This window comes from Myxocyprinus asiaticus, chromosome 42, assembly GCF_019703515.2.
Source record: "Myxocyprinus asiaticus isolate MX2 ecotype Aquarium Trade chromosome 42, UBuf_Myxa_2, whole genome shotgun sequence".
Taxonomy (NCBI): Eukaryota; Metazoa; Chordata; class Actinopteri; order Cypriniformes; family Catostomidae; genus Myxocyprinus; species Myxocyprinus asiaticus.
Genome location: NC_059385.1, coordinates 3,770,986 through 3,787,262, shown reverse-complemented (window position 1 = coordinate 3,787,262; position 16,277 = coordinate 3,770,986). Strand labels below are relative to the sequence as shown.

Sequence of the window (16,277 nt, the reverse complement as noted above, 5' to 3'; positions counted from 1 at the left end):
GTGATAATTATATGATGAATAACATTATGCCACAAATGCTGTTGATTGAGCTTAACTTGTATTGAACCCAGAATCTTCCTATAGATTTTGCAACTTTACAGATACCTGAATAGTTCTGCTCTGCTACATGCTTACATTGTTGCTGTGTCAGATCAGTTATTGCACATTTTGTCTGTACTTATAAGTGTTGTGCAGTAAGTCTCAATCCTTGGTCACCTCTTAGTAAGAAGCAGTTCAGTCTTGAATTGTTTCTCTTTTGTCCTGTTTAGTCATTATACTCTTCTAGTAATCCACTCTTTTAGGAATTCACACTTACATCCATACGAAACCATATGAGCCTCATAATGCTTTGCTTTGCATAAAGAAATGTTTTGACGCAATACACCACAGTGTCTCCTGATAAAACTATGTCAAGGCTGTGTGGTAAAATATTCAAATAAGCCCCAAACAAATCCTGCCAAATGATATTGCTCTAATAAGAGAGCTACTGATCTGTCCATTTGTTTTTCAAATGAGAACATCACCAATGGCTACATGAAAGGTTTGTGTTGTGGTTGGATGCAGCCCGAGTGGGGGTCCATATCTCCATATGAATGCTGTTGTATTGTTTATGACATGCTCTGTTCCTTTCAGATCAGTTTGCAAGTATCATCAAAGTCACCCACTTTTGAGGGGCCTGGGTAGCTCGCTAGCTACCACCCCTGGAGTTCACTTGTTCGAATCCCAGGGCGTGCTGAGTGACTCCAGCCAGGTTTCCTAAGCAACCAAATTGGCCCAGTTGCTAGGGAGGGTAGAGTCACATGGGGTAACCTCCTCATGGTCACTATAATGTGGTTCGTTCTCGGTGGGGCGCTTGGTGAGTTGAGCGCGGATGCCGCGGTGGATGGCTTGAAGCCTTCACACGCTGCTATGTTTCCGTGGCAACGTGCTCAACAAGCCACGTGATAAGATGCACGGGTTGACGGTCTCAGACGCGGAGGCAACTGGGATTTGTCCTCCACCACCTGGATTGAGGCGAATCACTACGCGACCACGAGGACTTAAAAATATATATAAATAGCGCACTGGGAATTGGGCATTCCAAATTGGGTGAAAAAGGAACACAAAAAAAAAGTCACCCACTTTTGATTAGCCTTTGATTTGAGAAAGTTTGATTTGGTTGGGTCAGTGTCAATATTTGTGCTAAAATACAAGCTGAGCAGCTTAAATATTTCTCCTTTTTGGCCCTTATGATTGAGCTAAATCATTTTTAGGCTTTACAAGTATAGTGTAGTGGTTGACCAATAATGGCTGTTATTTATGCTGATATCTAGAGAAGGGTGGCCAATGGTTGATATAAAGCTGATTAAAACTGATAAATCTGTTTCAGTTTGAAAACATATTGATTTTGCAATGTTTATGCCCCTCATCCACACTGGACTGGTGTTTTCCTTCATCGAAAACAAAGACTTTCAGAAACGCTCTCAAAAACTGCATAGTTTGGGAAAAAATAATGTTAGGAAACTGAGGTGCTAAACGAAATCGGATTAGTGTGGACATGGACTTAGAGTTACGCATAATTCCTGAAATTTGCACAATATTTACTCGAAATGCACGAAAAACATATTTTGATCAAAATGTTTTGAAGACAGAAATTGTTTGAGGATTGATGTCAGTAGATTTTGGACTAGACACAAGAGAAAGCTACCAGTTCTGTTTATCAGCATTTTTATCAGCCATTACCAATAATCTCAAAACACCTACATTTTTGACGATTTATTGGCCTTGTTGATCAGTCTGTTATATATAGACCGCTATGTCTGGTTGGTTTGCGTTGAAATGACATTATTATGTGAGAAGCAAGAGACCGTCAGTCAGAAATATCAGACTGCTGGATGGCGTGATTCAAAATGATTGAAATTTGCACAATATTTACTGAAATAATTTTTGAAAGAAATATATTTGAAAACAGAAATTGTTTGCAAGTACACTGAAAAAATTACTAGTAAGATTTACTTTTTGCACACAGTTTTTCTAAGTAAATTTTATGGGTATAACATTAAGTCAAATATATTTAACTTCATGACATAATATTGATTAAAGTGAGTTAGTAAATTTGACTGGATTTTTTTACTGTTTTTTTGTAAATGCAGTAACATTTACTAACAAATACGTAGTAAACGTAGTAAAATCTTAGTTGACATATGTCACATTTTGAACATTCCTTACAAACACATTTAATCATGTACCACATAACATATGGAAGCCTTGCACAGGGAACCTTAATGCATGCCATGGAGTCTGTGAGACAACATTATTTTGCATTACTGGTGGTTGAAACATGGTCCAGAGCTGCGCACACAGACCTCAACACTTGGTGCACAAAACATGATGACGGTGACAATCAGCAGATTTTTTATTGATCATGAATGGGTAATTTTGAGTAGAAAATTAACTTCAAACTGTACAAAACAAGAAGTTATCAAACATAACAAAATTAACAATAAGAACAGTGTAAATAAACTTGCAAACAGTAAAATCATGCAAGCTCATTCATTATTCAAGCCCAGTGCATGCGAAAAGTTGAGTAAATTTACTTATTTTAGGGTTAGGGTTTATTTACCAGTGAAATGTACTCAAATTAGCTAATAAATATGACAAGGTTTTCTACTTTAGGATTGATACTTGATGACACATTGTAAAGATAACAAACAATCATACATAGTATTTACTTATAAACTAGAGCATTCATTTTTACATGTTTGAATGTAGAATTTACTTAATTTTTCAAGTTCATGCTTTAACTTATTCAATGCAGAATGTCCTTTTCAGCTAAATGTACTTAATTTGCAAAATAATTTACTTAATTTGCAAAAATATGTTTTTTTTTTTTTTTCAATGTATATTTTGGACCTGACACAAAACATGCTTCCATATCGGGTAAGCATTTTTAATCAGCAAATACCAATAATCACAAAACACGCAATTATTTGCCGATTAATTGGCCTGGTCAGTATATCTTGGCTATAATATAATATATAGGCTTGATATATTGGTCTATCACTATTTTTGTGAGAGAGTGCGAGTGCATTCACCTCACCAGGAGAACGTTCTCTTTCCCTGATGAGTCAAAAGAGAACACCACGGCTCTTACGATTATACCAGGTACAAGGTGAGCTGTGAAAACAGCTTCATTCTCCAAGGTCTGCTCTATCCTCCATCAGTGGATCACGGAGCGCTCAGCTCCCATCTCCCACTCCCAGTAATGAGCTCTGATTGGCTGTCTGGCAAGGGCATGAGCCTCATTGATTATACGAGCAGTCCCATTTTTGGATGGTGTTGAGAAGAACAGCATCTTTCTCGCGGCACAGAGGAGCAAAGCCAAGCCATGTCTGCCACTCTCTATCGCACCTCCATCTGATCTGGTGTCAGCTTTGGAGATGCTGTGTTTGGACTAAGGACTAAGCATTGAATCGCAACATCTAAGGGATTTAGGAGTGATTTGTTTCTTGCTTTTGTTTGTTTTGGCCTGGGTCTTTGTCGAAAATGCCTGAAGCAAATTATTTGCGCTCTGTCTCATGGGGATATATAAAGGTACAGTGTTCTGGTATTTTTGAAGTTGGCTGCATGGATCCTCAGCCATGTGACGTTGTATGGGGGATCTTGTTTAGTAGCTTGGACAAACATTTAGGTTGTGAAGTAACAACTTGAACAAAACAATCTAATTTGGCCTCTCTTTGTCTTGTTGTATTCACCTTCCTTTAATTGAGGGTTCTGTGTCGTCATGTAATGATATATTCAAATATGTTGTACACCACAAATGTAAATAGTATGGAAAGTAGCACAGATGAATATTTTATACGATGATCCATATAGGACAGCAGCTGTACGATGTTTAAAAATGCTTTTTTGTGTGTGTGTGTGTGTGTGTGTGCTATTTGTCTTAAATACCAAAGGTTAATCATTTTTAAACTGATATAGAGAGAGTTGTTTATCTCTAACAGTGTTTTGTTGTATTATTGATATTTAACTCATTTGTTTTATCTGACATAAAAAGATACACAGAAGTATATTTAGATCTGTCATTTGGGACTATAGAATTCATCCAGTTTTAACTAGGGCTGATTTCCCAAATTTGGTTCGATTCCAGTTCATAAGCCTTTGATTTGATTTGGTTCTGATACGTTTTAAATGTATTCTATTTCATTTATAATGTCCATTTGACTTCATTTTGAAAAAAATCTCTCAGCTTCTAACTTGGTACATTACAAAAATATAAATGTAAAAATTAACAACTAGGGCTAATCTATGCAGTTCGATATAGATATAATAATGAACAAAACTAAAACTGAAGTAAACTTTGAAGTAAAAGTCAACAATCGATTTTAAGATTTTAAGTATTGATATTGGGATCGTTGAAATGAAGACTGCAATTAATCGTAAAAATCTAATATTTTTACCCAGCATTAGTTTTAAGTCTATATCTCAACATTTTCTAGAAAATTAAGCAAATATTTGTCAGTTATCGTGAACTAGTGAAAATATGCATTATGTATTATTCAAACTGTAATTATACAAAAATTGGTTGAATTCATGGCACATTGAATCAGATGTTAAGTTTATTTTTTCAGTCTGTTTTGCTAAAGCATTCACATGACTTTATTTGAGGATTTGACCTTCAATATCTCAGCTATCTTTTTAATTTGAAAGCATTTATTTAGTTGATTTGGACACAGTTGATTTAAAAATTCGGTTCATTATTTTATTTTTTAATTCAGTTGACTGATTTCATTTATTGTCTTGATTGGCTAATTAAATAAAAAAAAAATGTCATTTCTTTCCTCATCTGTCTGTCTATCTGTCTATCTATACAGTTCAAGCGGATGTTGAACAGGGAGTTAACGCACCTATCTGAGATGAGCAGATCTGGTAACCAGGTCTCAGAGTTCATCTCCAACACATTTTTAGGTAAACAAATCACAAAAACTCTCCCAGATAAATGCAGTTGACTCAAGTGTTGTCATCAGGTTTGGGGCGTCACGTATGTTTCTCCTCTCCCCTCCCTGTTCATTCTCCTCCAGACAAACAGCATGACGTGGAGATGCCCTCCCCGCAGACACAGAAGGAGAAGGACAAGAAGAAGAAGCCCATGTGTCAGATCAGCGGCGTGAAAAAACTAATGCACAGCACCAGCCTCACCAACTCCAACATTCCTCGCTTTGGAGTCAAAACGGATACGGAGGACTCTTTAGCCAAGGTGAGCCGAAGGGACGTGCTTGGAGAGCTCCTTCAAGCCCTTCTGAATCTCAATCATCTCAATTGAATCCTGATTGCAGCTGATCAAAGACTTTTGTAGACCTTGAAGACCGTTGACGTGGAATTGGCATTGGATAGGATGATGTACCCTGCTGAAAAGACCGGCTTGGACTAGCATGAATTTCCATGCTAGTTTACAGTATGCTGCTTGGTACCATGCTGTTCACAAGTAAAATTAGTGAACAGCATGGGTCTAAACATGAAGACGGTCAACCAGCATGGTCATTCTGTTGAGACTGACCCTACTATATTGTAAAACGAACAACATAAGGGTTTGGAATGACATGCGTGAATTAACAATGACAGTATTTCCATTTTTGAGTGAACTTTTCTTTTAAGGTAATTAAGCAGCCTGAACAAGACATTGGCAGCTAGGCTTTTCAGTGGGGGATTAGGATCGATTGTGGATTAATTTAAAATACAATCTTAGTTTTACCTCAAACTCATGTGGCTATTTGTTAAAGGAGTCCTGGATCATTCTACAACATTGTATAACTCTTACGCAACCCAAACCAACATTTAGTTTGATTGTGTTTTGCATATTGGTGTAGTTATGTCACAGATAAAAGGACTGAATTTCTAATAATGCTATGCTGGTCTGTTTCAGGAACTGGAGGACGTAAACAAATGGGGCCTTAATGTTTTTAAAGTCACAGAGTTTTCAGGCAACAGGCCTTTAACGGTGATGATGTACACTATATTTCAGGTGAGGCCAATCACAGACATTGACCAATGCGATGCAGTCATCCTTACAGACAACATGACTCTATTTACTTGACCATATGTTCCTGGTCTTATTGTGTGCACATTATTATAAGACCAAAAATGTAATACTATCAAAATGTAATACATTTCTCAGCTTCTGAAACAACTTTTCTTTTCTGCTGATGTAATCAAAGCCATGTAGGCGAGGACAGATAATAGTAACCAATAATATCACAGCCAACTTTTCACAATCCAATTAAATGCCAAGTAAAACGTTGTAAAACTATATTTTTTCTCACTCAGTGTTTAACTTTTATGTTTATATCTCTGTTTTCTTTCACACAGGAGAGAGAATTACTTAAAACATTTAAAATTCCCTTGGACACCTTCATAACATACCTGATGACCTTAGAAGATCATTACCATGCAGACGTTGCATATCACAATAACATTCATGCTGCTGACGTCACCCAGTCCACACACGTTCTGCTCTCCACACCTGCTTTGGAGGTGAGAGCTGGTGCTAGCCCATTTAAAAGGGACACATCATAGAAAATAAGAGTTTGAAATACAATATTCCTCCCCAGTCCATTCAGAACATTTATTGAAACTAAGCTACAAAAATGATTTTCTCCAATATCTGCATGGTTATTGAAAAAGGGTCATTTACAAATAGAAATATTAAAGGTACAATAGCAAAAACAGCCTGTTTTACTCTTAAGTGTCAGAGAGCGAGAGTGGAAAATGGTCATGAAAAACTGAATTACAACTTTTTTTTTTTTCAAGAAACCTTGACTTATAAGTGGGATTTTGTGGAAAAATAAAATACTACAAACCCTTTCAAGTGTGCTAGGAATTAATGCACACTTGACTCAGTAGGACTTTTTGTGCTACTTGCTGGACTTATATATGAGTTATGTGGTCTAAGATAATATCTGCTCTCCAGTACTGACCATACATCCATATGTCGCTCTCTTTCAGGCGGTTTTCACAGACCTTGAAATTCTTGCTGCCATTTTCGCCAGTGCAATTCACGACGTAGACCACCCAGGTGTCTCGAACCAGTTCCTTATTAACACTAGTAAGTATTCTTTATGGATATATGGGTAATTCTTAAAATAAGTGTTGCAAATCATATCCAAGCAATTCCACTTTTGATAAAATATTGAATTATCAGACCATTGATGGAAATGTATTTGGCTACTTTAAGATCAGGCCACAAAATATTTTAATGTAATAACATTTTGTCTACAGATAATAAAACAACAAGTGCTTTCAGTTGATTAAAATACTTAATTACATGATTTTTCATAGTTAATTGCAATTATTTGCAGATTTGAAAAGTGTTGAAATTTGACTATATCTACTTCTATTCCTGTTGAAATGCATTTAGTTCCTTCTTAGAAAATAAATCAATATGCAACATTAAAGTTTTATTTATCCCACAGTATAAAGATAAAAATGCACTGAAATAGCACCAATTCAAATAATATTAAACGTTTCCCAAAGTGTAATTGGGAGGTTGACTAATTGAAGGAACTAATTAAATAACTCTCATCCTCCACTATATTAATAGTGGATATCCACTTTGCTACAGCAATCGTCCAGCCTCATTTCCATGATTCACACCGTTTTGAACTCCACATGAAAAGCGCTTACAGAAAATGTCTTTTGCTCTGAGCGCTTGCACTGCACACCTAAATGATACTTCATCTGAGTTCTCTGGTAAAACAGAAGCGCAACGTGCTGATGTTGGAGACATGGAGATGCTGATGCTTCACTCCAGTGAGTCATGTGAATGCAGCTTTTCACAGGTCCAATCTGGGTTTGTTTTGTACAATAAAATAAGGCTAAGAGGTTCTTTGCTTCATCATTTGAGCATTGACACGGTATCACTGTTGTGTGTGTTTGTGGTGTATACATCAGTGTAATGACCTGGACACATCGCAAAGGTTCTGCCCTAATCCAACCAGTGTTTAGAACTCACACGTACCTGAATAAAATGTCAGAATCTGATGTGAAAATTGGTAAATGCGTTAAATAAAAATTAACTTGCTAAACATTTTAAATATATCGCATTTGTTAACGTTATACAGCTCTAAAAAAACAAAAACAAAACTAATTTTGTGTATTTTAGCACTGTATTTGACCAATCAGCATTGAGGACTAGAATTTTGTTTTATAAATAAAAATATATATGAACTTGACTTTGATGCCCAAAGCTCAAAAGGTTTTAAAACCCTTCAGATCACACCACAATGAACTGCTCTAAGAAGTTAGTAAAACCATTTGTTTCCTCCATGGAACACAAAAGAACATGTTTGACAACATTTTAGGTTTAAATGCCATTGACTTTCATTGCATCTTTTTTTTTTCCATAAAAAAAAAAAAAAAAAAAGGGAATTGTTTTTCTAAGGCTGACATTCTGCCTAACATCTCCATTTGTGTTCCACTGAAGAAAGTCACACAGATTTAGAAGAACATGAGAGTAAGTAAAAACTGAACTTTCAAATTTTGAGTGGACTGTCCCTTTAAGAGCAGATAAGTCTGACAGTGTATTGACGGCCCAAATCTATCAGCTCTGGAAAGACAGAAAGAGCGGCACACATCTGTCTTAAAAGCCACACAACCGGCCGTCTGCTTATGTAACTCTATTTTGGCATAAGCGGAACTGATGCACTGATATGACAGATAAATGCTATTCAGCCCACATGGGTGTGTGTAGCTGTCTGCGAGAGGCTTTAGAGTGTGTGTGTGTGTGTGTGTGTGTGTGTGTGTGTGTGTGAGTGACAAGCAGACCATTGCTGGCGTCACACACTGTAATCTCTCATAGACAGTGATGGAGTTCTGTCACTGTTTGTTGCACAGTCTATGTGTGTGTGTCCATCACAGTAGAAGCTTGCAGATACACACACTGATGTGGGATTACTACAGGGTAAAGGAAGTGTAACTATCATCAACAAAAACTAAATAAACTAAAAACTAAATGAAAACAACATATTTGGAAAAACTGACATTAAAATATATTTTCAGGACTCCAAAATGAACTAAAATACAAATGATTTTTTTTGTTGTTCATATAATAAGATATTATGTCTTGTTGTCAGAGAAATGTTTGTGATATTCATGTTTAAAAAAAAAACTAAGCAATAGAGTAAAAAATAAAAATATTAGAGTTAAAAGAGTTAAAATATTAACAGCCCTAAAATACTAAAACTATAATAAAAACTATATAATAATGATATAAAAAATATAAATATACTTAAAAACTATATTATAAATATACTGAAACTAAAAAACACTGGGAAAAAAACTCAACTAAAACAGTCATAGAGTGAAAACAAATCAATTGAAAGGTAAAATTGAAAATAAAATATAATAAGAACTAAAGAAGAAATGTAAAAGTATATTAACCCTGGGTCCAGGTAGCATTTAGGCAGTAGGCTACAGAATTGTCAGTGTTTTTGTTAATGTTTGTGTGTGTTTGTGTTTATTTGCAGACTCCGAGTTGGCGCTCATGTACAATGACGCATCAGTGCTGGAAAACCATCATCTTGCCGTCGGCTTCAAACTCCTGCAGGAGGAAAACTGTGACATCTTTCAGAACCTCAACAAAAAACAGAGACAGTCGCTGCGCAAGATGGTCATAGACATCGTACGTTCTGCCGACCTAATTGTTGTATTCTGAAATAAAGTTTTGGTTTATTATTTTAATTTTGAAATGAAGGTTACTTTAACATAGCTCACAGTTTATGTTTATCATTATTTAAGGTCTTAGCTACTGATATGTCCAAACACATGAACCTGCTGGCCGATCTGAAGACGATGGTGGAGACGAAGAAGGTCACCAGTTCTGGCGTGTTGCTCTTGGATAATTATTCAGATAGGATACAAGTAAGATGTTTGTCTTTTTTACTTTGTAAATTCAATATTCAAAGAACTTCAACAGCTATTTAAAGTGACTCAAATTTTTTTTGAGATGAATTAGGGATGGGCATTTTCGAGTAATTTTGTACTCGAGTACTCTTAACCCATCCATCAGAGTACCTGATTAATCGTAAATTTAAATGCACGTGTAACACGTACGTGAATCTTATATTTTGTTTTATTCACAAACGTTACCACGTACAGTTTCAAATTAAGATAACTTTAACAAACTATGCTTTTCTTTTGGGAAAAAATTAAAAGAACAATATATAACAACAGAAAACAAAACATATTTAAAAATAACAGTAAAACACATTTGCACACACCCGGAGCTTACACACACTTTAGAAACCAATACTGACAGCATGAGTATAAACTCTTGAGTCCATAGACACCTCCACTGCGTCCTCCAGTGGACTCAACTGTAACTGTGGGATTTGGTGAGAGATTCATAGGGAAAACAGTGTATCAGCGCTGCTCACAGCATGCAAATGCGGAGAGGAAAATGAATTTGTGATACTCGAGTAGCTTGTGCTGAATGAGGACTCTATTACTTGATTACTCATGCACATCTCTAAAATGAATGTACCAGAATTAGATTTGTAAGACTCCAAAAAGTATTTATTTTGGTGGCATTAACTGTTGCATGTGTTGTTCAGGTGCTACAGAACATGGTCCACTGTGCAGACCTCAGTAACCCCACCAAACCGCTGCAGCTGTACAGACAGTGGACGGATCGCATCATGGAGGAGTTCTTCAGTCAGGGAGACAGAGAGAGAGAGCGAGGGATGGAGATCAGCCCCATGTGTGACAAACACAACGCATCAGTAGAAAAGACTCAGGTAATGCTTTTACTTTTACTCTGCCGTAACAGGGCTCCAGACTATGACTAAAATGAAATGACTCCAAAAATAAATGATTGCGACAATAATTTTAATTCACGGGTTCTTTCACACAACAGTTGGGTGTGTTCCTATGCGGAAATGCTCACTAACGTCTCTCCATCTCTAGGTGGGCTTCATTGACTACATTGTCCATCCACTGTGGGAGACTTGGGCCGACCTCGTCCACCCGGATGCCCAGGACATCCTGGACACATTAGAGGACAACAGAGAGTGGTACCAGAGCACCATTCCTCAGAGCCCGTCTCCCACTCCAGACCAGCCCGAAGAGGGCAGCCGATCCGGCGGCGCCGAGAAGTTCCAGTTTGAACTGACCCTGGAAGAGGACGGGGAGTCGGACACGGAGAAGGACAGCGGCAGCCAGGCCGAGGAGGAAGAGGATGAGGACAACAGCTGTAGTGACTCCAAAACGCTCATCACGCAGAACTCGGAATCCACAGAGATTCCTGAGGGCGAGGAGGGGATTTCCGAGGAAGTTTCTATGGAACCCAGCATGGACGAGGAGGAGGAAGACGAGCAGTCTGCAGATACATAGCAGTGTGTCTGGACCACGTAAACTGAACGCCACGATGGCAAAAAACGTGAAATATTTAATAATTGACAGTGAAATTGACTTCCAAAGCGCACGTTGCACTCCGAGACCTTGGCCTCTCTTTCTGTGTCTCATTCAGTCTCTCTATGAGCTGCCTGGAGACAAAAGGACATTAAGACTTTGGTAGGTTGTCGTTTTATTTACTCAGGAATAACATTTAGTCCTCTTGTTTTTTCAAGCTTTCTTTTGTTTACCTTCGCCCGGCCCGCATCTTCAAGCAGACGGCTGATGATGTCTGTTGACACTGTCTGCGCAGGCGCCCCTCCTCCTGCTCTTCTCTGTGGTTCTTCCACGCCAGGTCACATAACCGTATGGAGGGCCGTTACTGTAGACGCCCGCTGCACAAAGCAATCGGAGGAGATTTCGATCACAGAAACGACACCAGCCGTGGCCAGTGAGGAAAAACATAGAAAGGAATGCATTTCCTTGGATTTCAAGGAGACCTGTTTTTCTACGTTTTAAGTCTTCCTAAACTTTGACTGAATACAGACATAAAACACAATTTGTTGCTGTCATGGCCTCTTGGATGATTTTGTACGGTATACATAAAGATTTTTACGTTACTTTTAATAACAAAACAGCAGCTGTTGTGTTTTCAAGGAAACTTAACGTGAAGGGTAACTTGCAAGTACGCAACGTGACGGTCGCCCTGCGTCAGGTTGTGCTTTTTCCATCATACATCACTGCTGTGTTGCACAAATCCTCTCCTTTTAGATTTAAGAAGCTGTACATAATTTTTCTGTTTTGTTTTTTTTACTTAGTAAAACATTTACCTCCAGTGAGCCTCTTAATACTTAATACTTTTTTGCCACTTTACACCTGTAGTTTTATCGTGTTTCAAAGCAATGATTTTGGCGACACGTTACTTGAACGTGAATGTTCTCTTAATGCATTCATAATGCATCATAATAATATGTGTTCTTATGAATAATTGTAACCGGGTGATTCTCATGAAACCCATCAAGAAAATGTCATGGTCAGTTAACTCATTATACTCTTTAAAGGTGTAACCATGAATGCAACGTTAGAATTATAACTTTGGTAACAATTATTTTTGAAACAATATTATCCATTACAGAATGAATTTTATGTCATTATAAATATCTTTATAATTGATTAGAAAGGCTTCAAGTAAAGTGTTATCATGCTTTCTCTAAAAATCCGCCTTATAATCCTTATAGACATTTTAATCACCAAGCCAAGGTGGGTGTTTTTTTGTTTGTTTTGTTTTGTTTGTTTTTTTTGCTAAGAAAACATTTTTTTCTAGCTTATAACTCCAGGTCAACCAAATCTTTTAATGACAACATCCTGTTATGGGTGTATCACACATTAAAAGGTATTTAATTAAAGTACTTCGGTAATAACGACATCTGTTTGCACAAGCCGCTGTTGGAGATTTTATAGCGTGCAAGACTTTGAACTCGACACAATTAAATCGTGCTCTTCATTATTTATTTATTTTTATTTTGCCTTTTTCTGTTTATTTATTTACTGAGGATTTGATACGAACTTTAAACTACAACCTACAGTGGTCATTCTGAAACCATAACTTATAGGTCAAAAGTTCTGCGCACAGATAATCTACGATCATAGAGTACGCGTTGTGCAATGCTTTCCGAAATACGATTACACAAGCTGTTGGTATGACATGATTTCATTGCTTGTTTGTTTGACGTTTTGAGTCATAAAACACAAATCGTTCATCCCATTAGATCAGAGATTTTTCTCTTAGGGCTAGATGCAGTTTAGCGTCAATTCCGCATTTGCGCACTTCATGCCAAAAGTTCTCCATGCACTATGCGACACGCGGCGCTCTTTGGCTTTTAATAAAGAATTATTATTTATACGTGTATATGGTTTTATTTATTATGTTGCCGTATTGCTTCTGTACTGTAGACCATCAACTGTAGCGTAAAGTGTGTGGACTTGCAAGTTACTAAAAACGATCGTCTTTTTGTTGTGTACATAGAACAAAACTTTTTAAAAGCTGTAGGAAATATAACATGCTCACAGAAACTTGAATTCTGGCTTTTGAGTAGTACTGTTTTTTGTAATGTTTATATATATATATATATATATATATATATATATATATATATATATATATATATATATATATATATATATAATATTATTATTAATATTATTTAAGTTTGTGCCATGATATTTCTTTCCTCACCAGATGACCTTACCTAATTATGGATTTTATGTTTTCGTTATTTTTTTGCTGTTTACAACGATGTATTTATTTTGCTGTACATATTGTAATTTTTGTTGTAAATGATGACAGATTCTAAACTTCATGCCGAATGGCGATGGAGTTGATGTATTTGGTAAACTCTTGTTGAGAGAATGTTTATTATTATAAATATTATCCAATGTAAAAAAAAGATTAATATTCTCTATAAAAATGAAAACGAAATAAAAAAAGTTACCTTCAAGCTTGTTTATGGAAAACTAGGCGAAAAGCCAAACAAAATGAGAGAAGTCGCCACTGGCGTTTGGCCCCAGGGCTGTGCCTTAACTTAAAAACGTCTTTTATATGTCTATATGTCTGTTTGTACATGTTCCGTCTCTTTACGTGTTAGAGAACTGTCTGAGAGGATGTGTAATCCATTAGCTGCCAGGGTATCAGGGCATATTATGTGCTGCATTTAAAGCTAAAGCTTAAGACATTAATTTGATTTATTATGTTTGTTTTTTTTGGTCCAATAGTGGCACATAGTGAACACTGCTGTCATTGCTTTGGTTTCGGATGCCGAATGCAATGCAGTGGATGCAATAGACTCTCAGATCTGCGTAGAAACAGTTCAGTTTGCTCTAGAGGTGCTTGGCTGCTCGTAATCTTCTATTTTCATGCTGTTCTTTAACTTCGTTCAGGCACCGTCTGCTACCTTTGTGTCATCCAGCCTTGTAGATGTGCTTGTGCACAGTTTCAGATGTTAAATAAGCGTATTTTCTGACACACATACTGTAGATTTTAGCAGCCCTGGACCAAAGCCAATCATGGCTATTATTATTAATTATTATTACTGGTATTTTTTCAATGTCATTAAAGGGATACATGAACTGATACTTTAACATTGATTTCTAAGTTCTGATGATACTTTTGTCAGTTTTTTGATGGTACTGTAGATCCAACTCGAACCGGTTCAAAGTCCATAAACTAAACATTTTTATATGCAACAAATGAAATAAAAGCATGGGTTGATTACACACATGTTGCATGTTTGTATTTGTTTAAGAGAAGCAGATTAAAAAAGCATTTATGCTTGAGGGTTCTTGCCTCTGGTTGCTCAATATCCTGATGACTCAAACTCTTTTGATGTGGTTGAGAGCGTCATCATTTCTTCATGCGCTCCGGCGACCTCATGTGGACATTTAGTGAACGGCAGAGCGGAGTGCGTCACGTGTATACTGGAAAATTTGCCGTCGGAGTTTCACTTAAAAGAAAAGAAAAAAAATCATCTTTGTGTACTGATTTTTAGTTAAAAATGAGCTACATATTTTAAGGCTGATGAGAGTTTCACAAAAAAAGAAATAAATATATATATATATATATATATATATATATATATTTTTTTTTTTTACATTTTTGTGGGAAGTTCAATGCAGCTTGAGCGAAAGTAAACTACAGGAACTCAAACAAGATAGAGTGACTTCACATAACCTGAATTGATTCATTTAATTAATCTAAAATACAACAAATTCTATGTTTAGAATGCAAATTTCTCAAGAAAACTAAATTATTGCGCCCTCAGTCGAGTAAATACGGAAACTGTAATTCTGCTGCCATCTGGTGGCCACGTCGAGTAACAGCTGCAGTTGCATTCAGATATTAATTTATATTTGGCTATGATAAATAGCAATGGCAATATATTATTCGGATTTATCTTATGTTCTTCTTAAACACAATAGACTTTATTCACAGTCATGCCATATTTCATTGTTTACAAGCTCATTAAAAAGCTGTAGATCTCATTTTCACAACTCCTATTTTGTGTTTTATTATCTACTGAATATTTGGGAATGTATTTTTTATTTTTTATGCTTTATCAGTGGAGTGATCCAAAATACTTTCAACCAGGGACTAAAAACTGTTCGAGGAACGAAAACTGAAAACTAACAAATGTTTTTTACGTAACCACGTAATGGGAAAACAGGAACGAAGACCCTTTTAATCGTTCCGGAGTGAAAACATATTTTTTAATTGCTATTAATTGGTTGATAACCGGTTAATTTCATTCTAATAATTTTTTAACGAAGCTAAAAGGTTAATCACAGTAAATTTCCAGAATTGCATCTCTTCCTCTTGCCAAAAACAATTAGTCTTTACTAATTTAATTAGGAAAACTGCCTCTTTGCCTAATTGCACGTTGACGATGTAGCTTTCTGTAACATGCTGAAGATCTTTTTTACAACTATATAATTACTACATATACATGTACATTAATCCAGACACAAAGAAAAATATTCGAGGTAAAAAGTACATTTTACAGTTGTTTCCAAATTTTCACTGAATTGTTGTTAGATTTGATGCATTAATACAGATTTGATGCTGCTGCATTTTGACTGAGAAGTGCATCTGTAATTAAAATTAAACTATCCATACAGTTTCTTTTTACTTTTATTTGGGCCTTACTTAATGTTCCGTTTCAAAAGAGCCAAGATCAATGAGTGTGTGCTCCTTTCTGTTTTACCCCAATGTTGGTTATTAAATCTGTATAAAGTTGATTCAGGACTTTATTAGCTCCAGAAGAACATGGTCTCTGCATGTGCTCTTTGTGGGTATAACAAGGTTTAAAAAAAAATAATTAATAATTTGGCCTGCATAAGGTGACATTTAGTCAGTGTGC

At 36.3% G+C, this 16,277-nt stretch overlaps 1 protein-coding gene across 8 annotated transcripts in view; it reads left to right on the top strand.

The window, feature by feature from the left end:
- LOC127432571 (cAMP-specific 3',5'-cyclic phosphodiesterase 4D) overlaps positions 1–14,637 on the top strand; it is a 255,863-nt gene extending 241,226 nt beyond the window's left edge. For all 8 annotated transcript variants that reach the window (XM_051683815.1, XM_051683814.1, XM_051683822.1 and 5 more), the window contains 9 exons: positions 4,854–4,947; positions 5,061–5,236; positions 5,903–6,001; positions 6,346–6,510; positions 6,982–7,081; positions 9,501–9,655; positions 9,772–9,894; positions 10,587–10,769; positions 10,939–14,637. In XM_051683815.1, the coding sequence (XP_051539775.1) occupies positions 4,854–4,947; positions 5,061–5,236; positions 5,903–6,001; positions 6,346–6,510; positions 6,982–7,081; positions 9,501–9,655; positions 9,772–9,894; positions 10,587–10,769; positions 10,939–11,364 (1,521 nt within the window). In that variant the 3' untranslated portion in view covers positions 11,365–14,637. The remainder of the gene's footprint in view (positions 1–4,853; positions 4,948–5,060; positions 5,237–5,902; positions 6,002–6,345; positions 6,511–6,981; positions 7,082–9,500; positions 9,656–9,771; positions 9,895–10,586; positions 10,770–10,938) is intronic.
- The last annotated feature ends 1,640 nt before the right edge of the window (positions 14,638–16,277 follow it).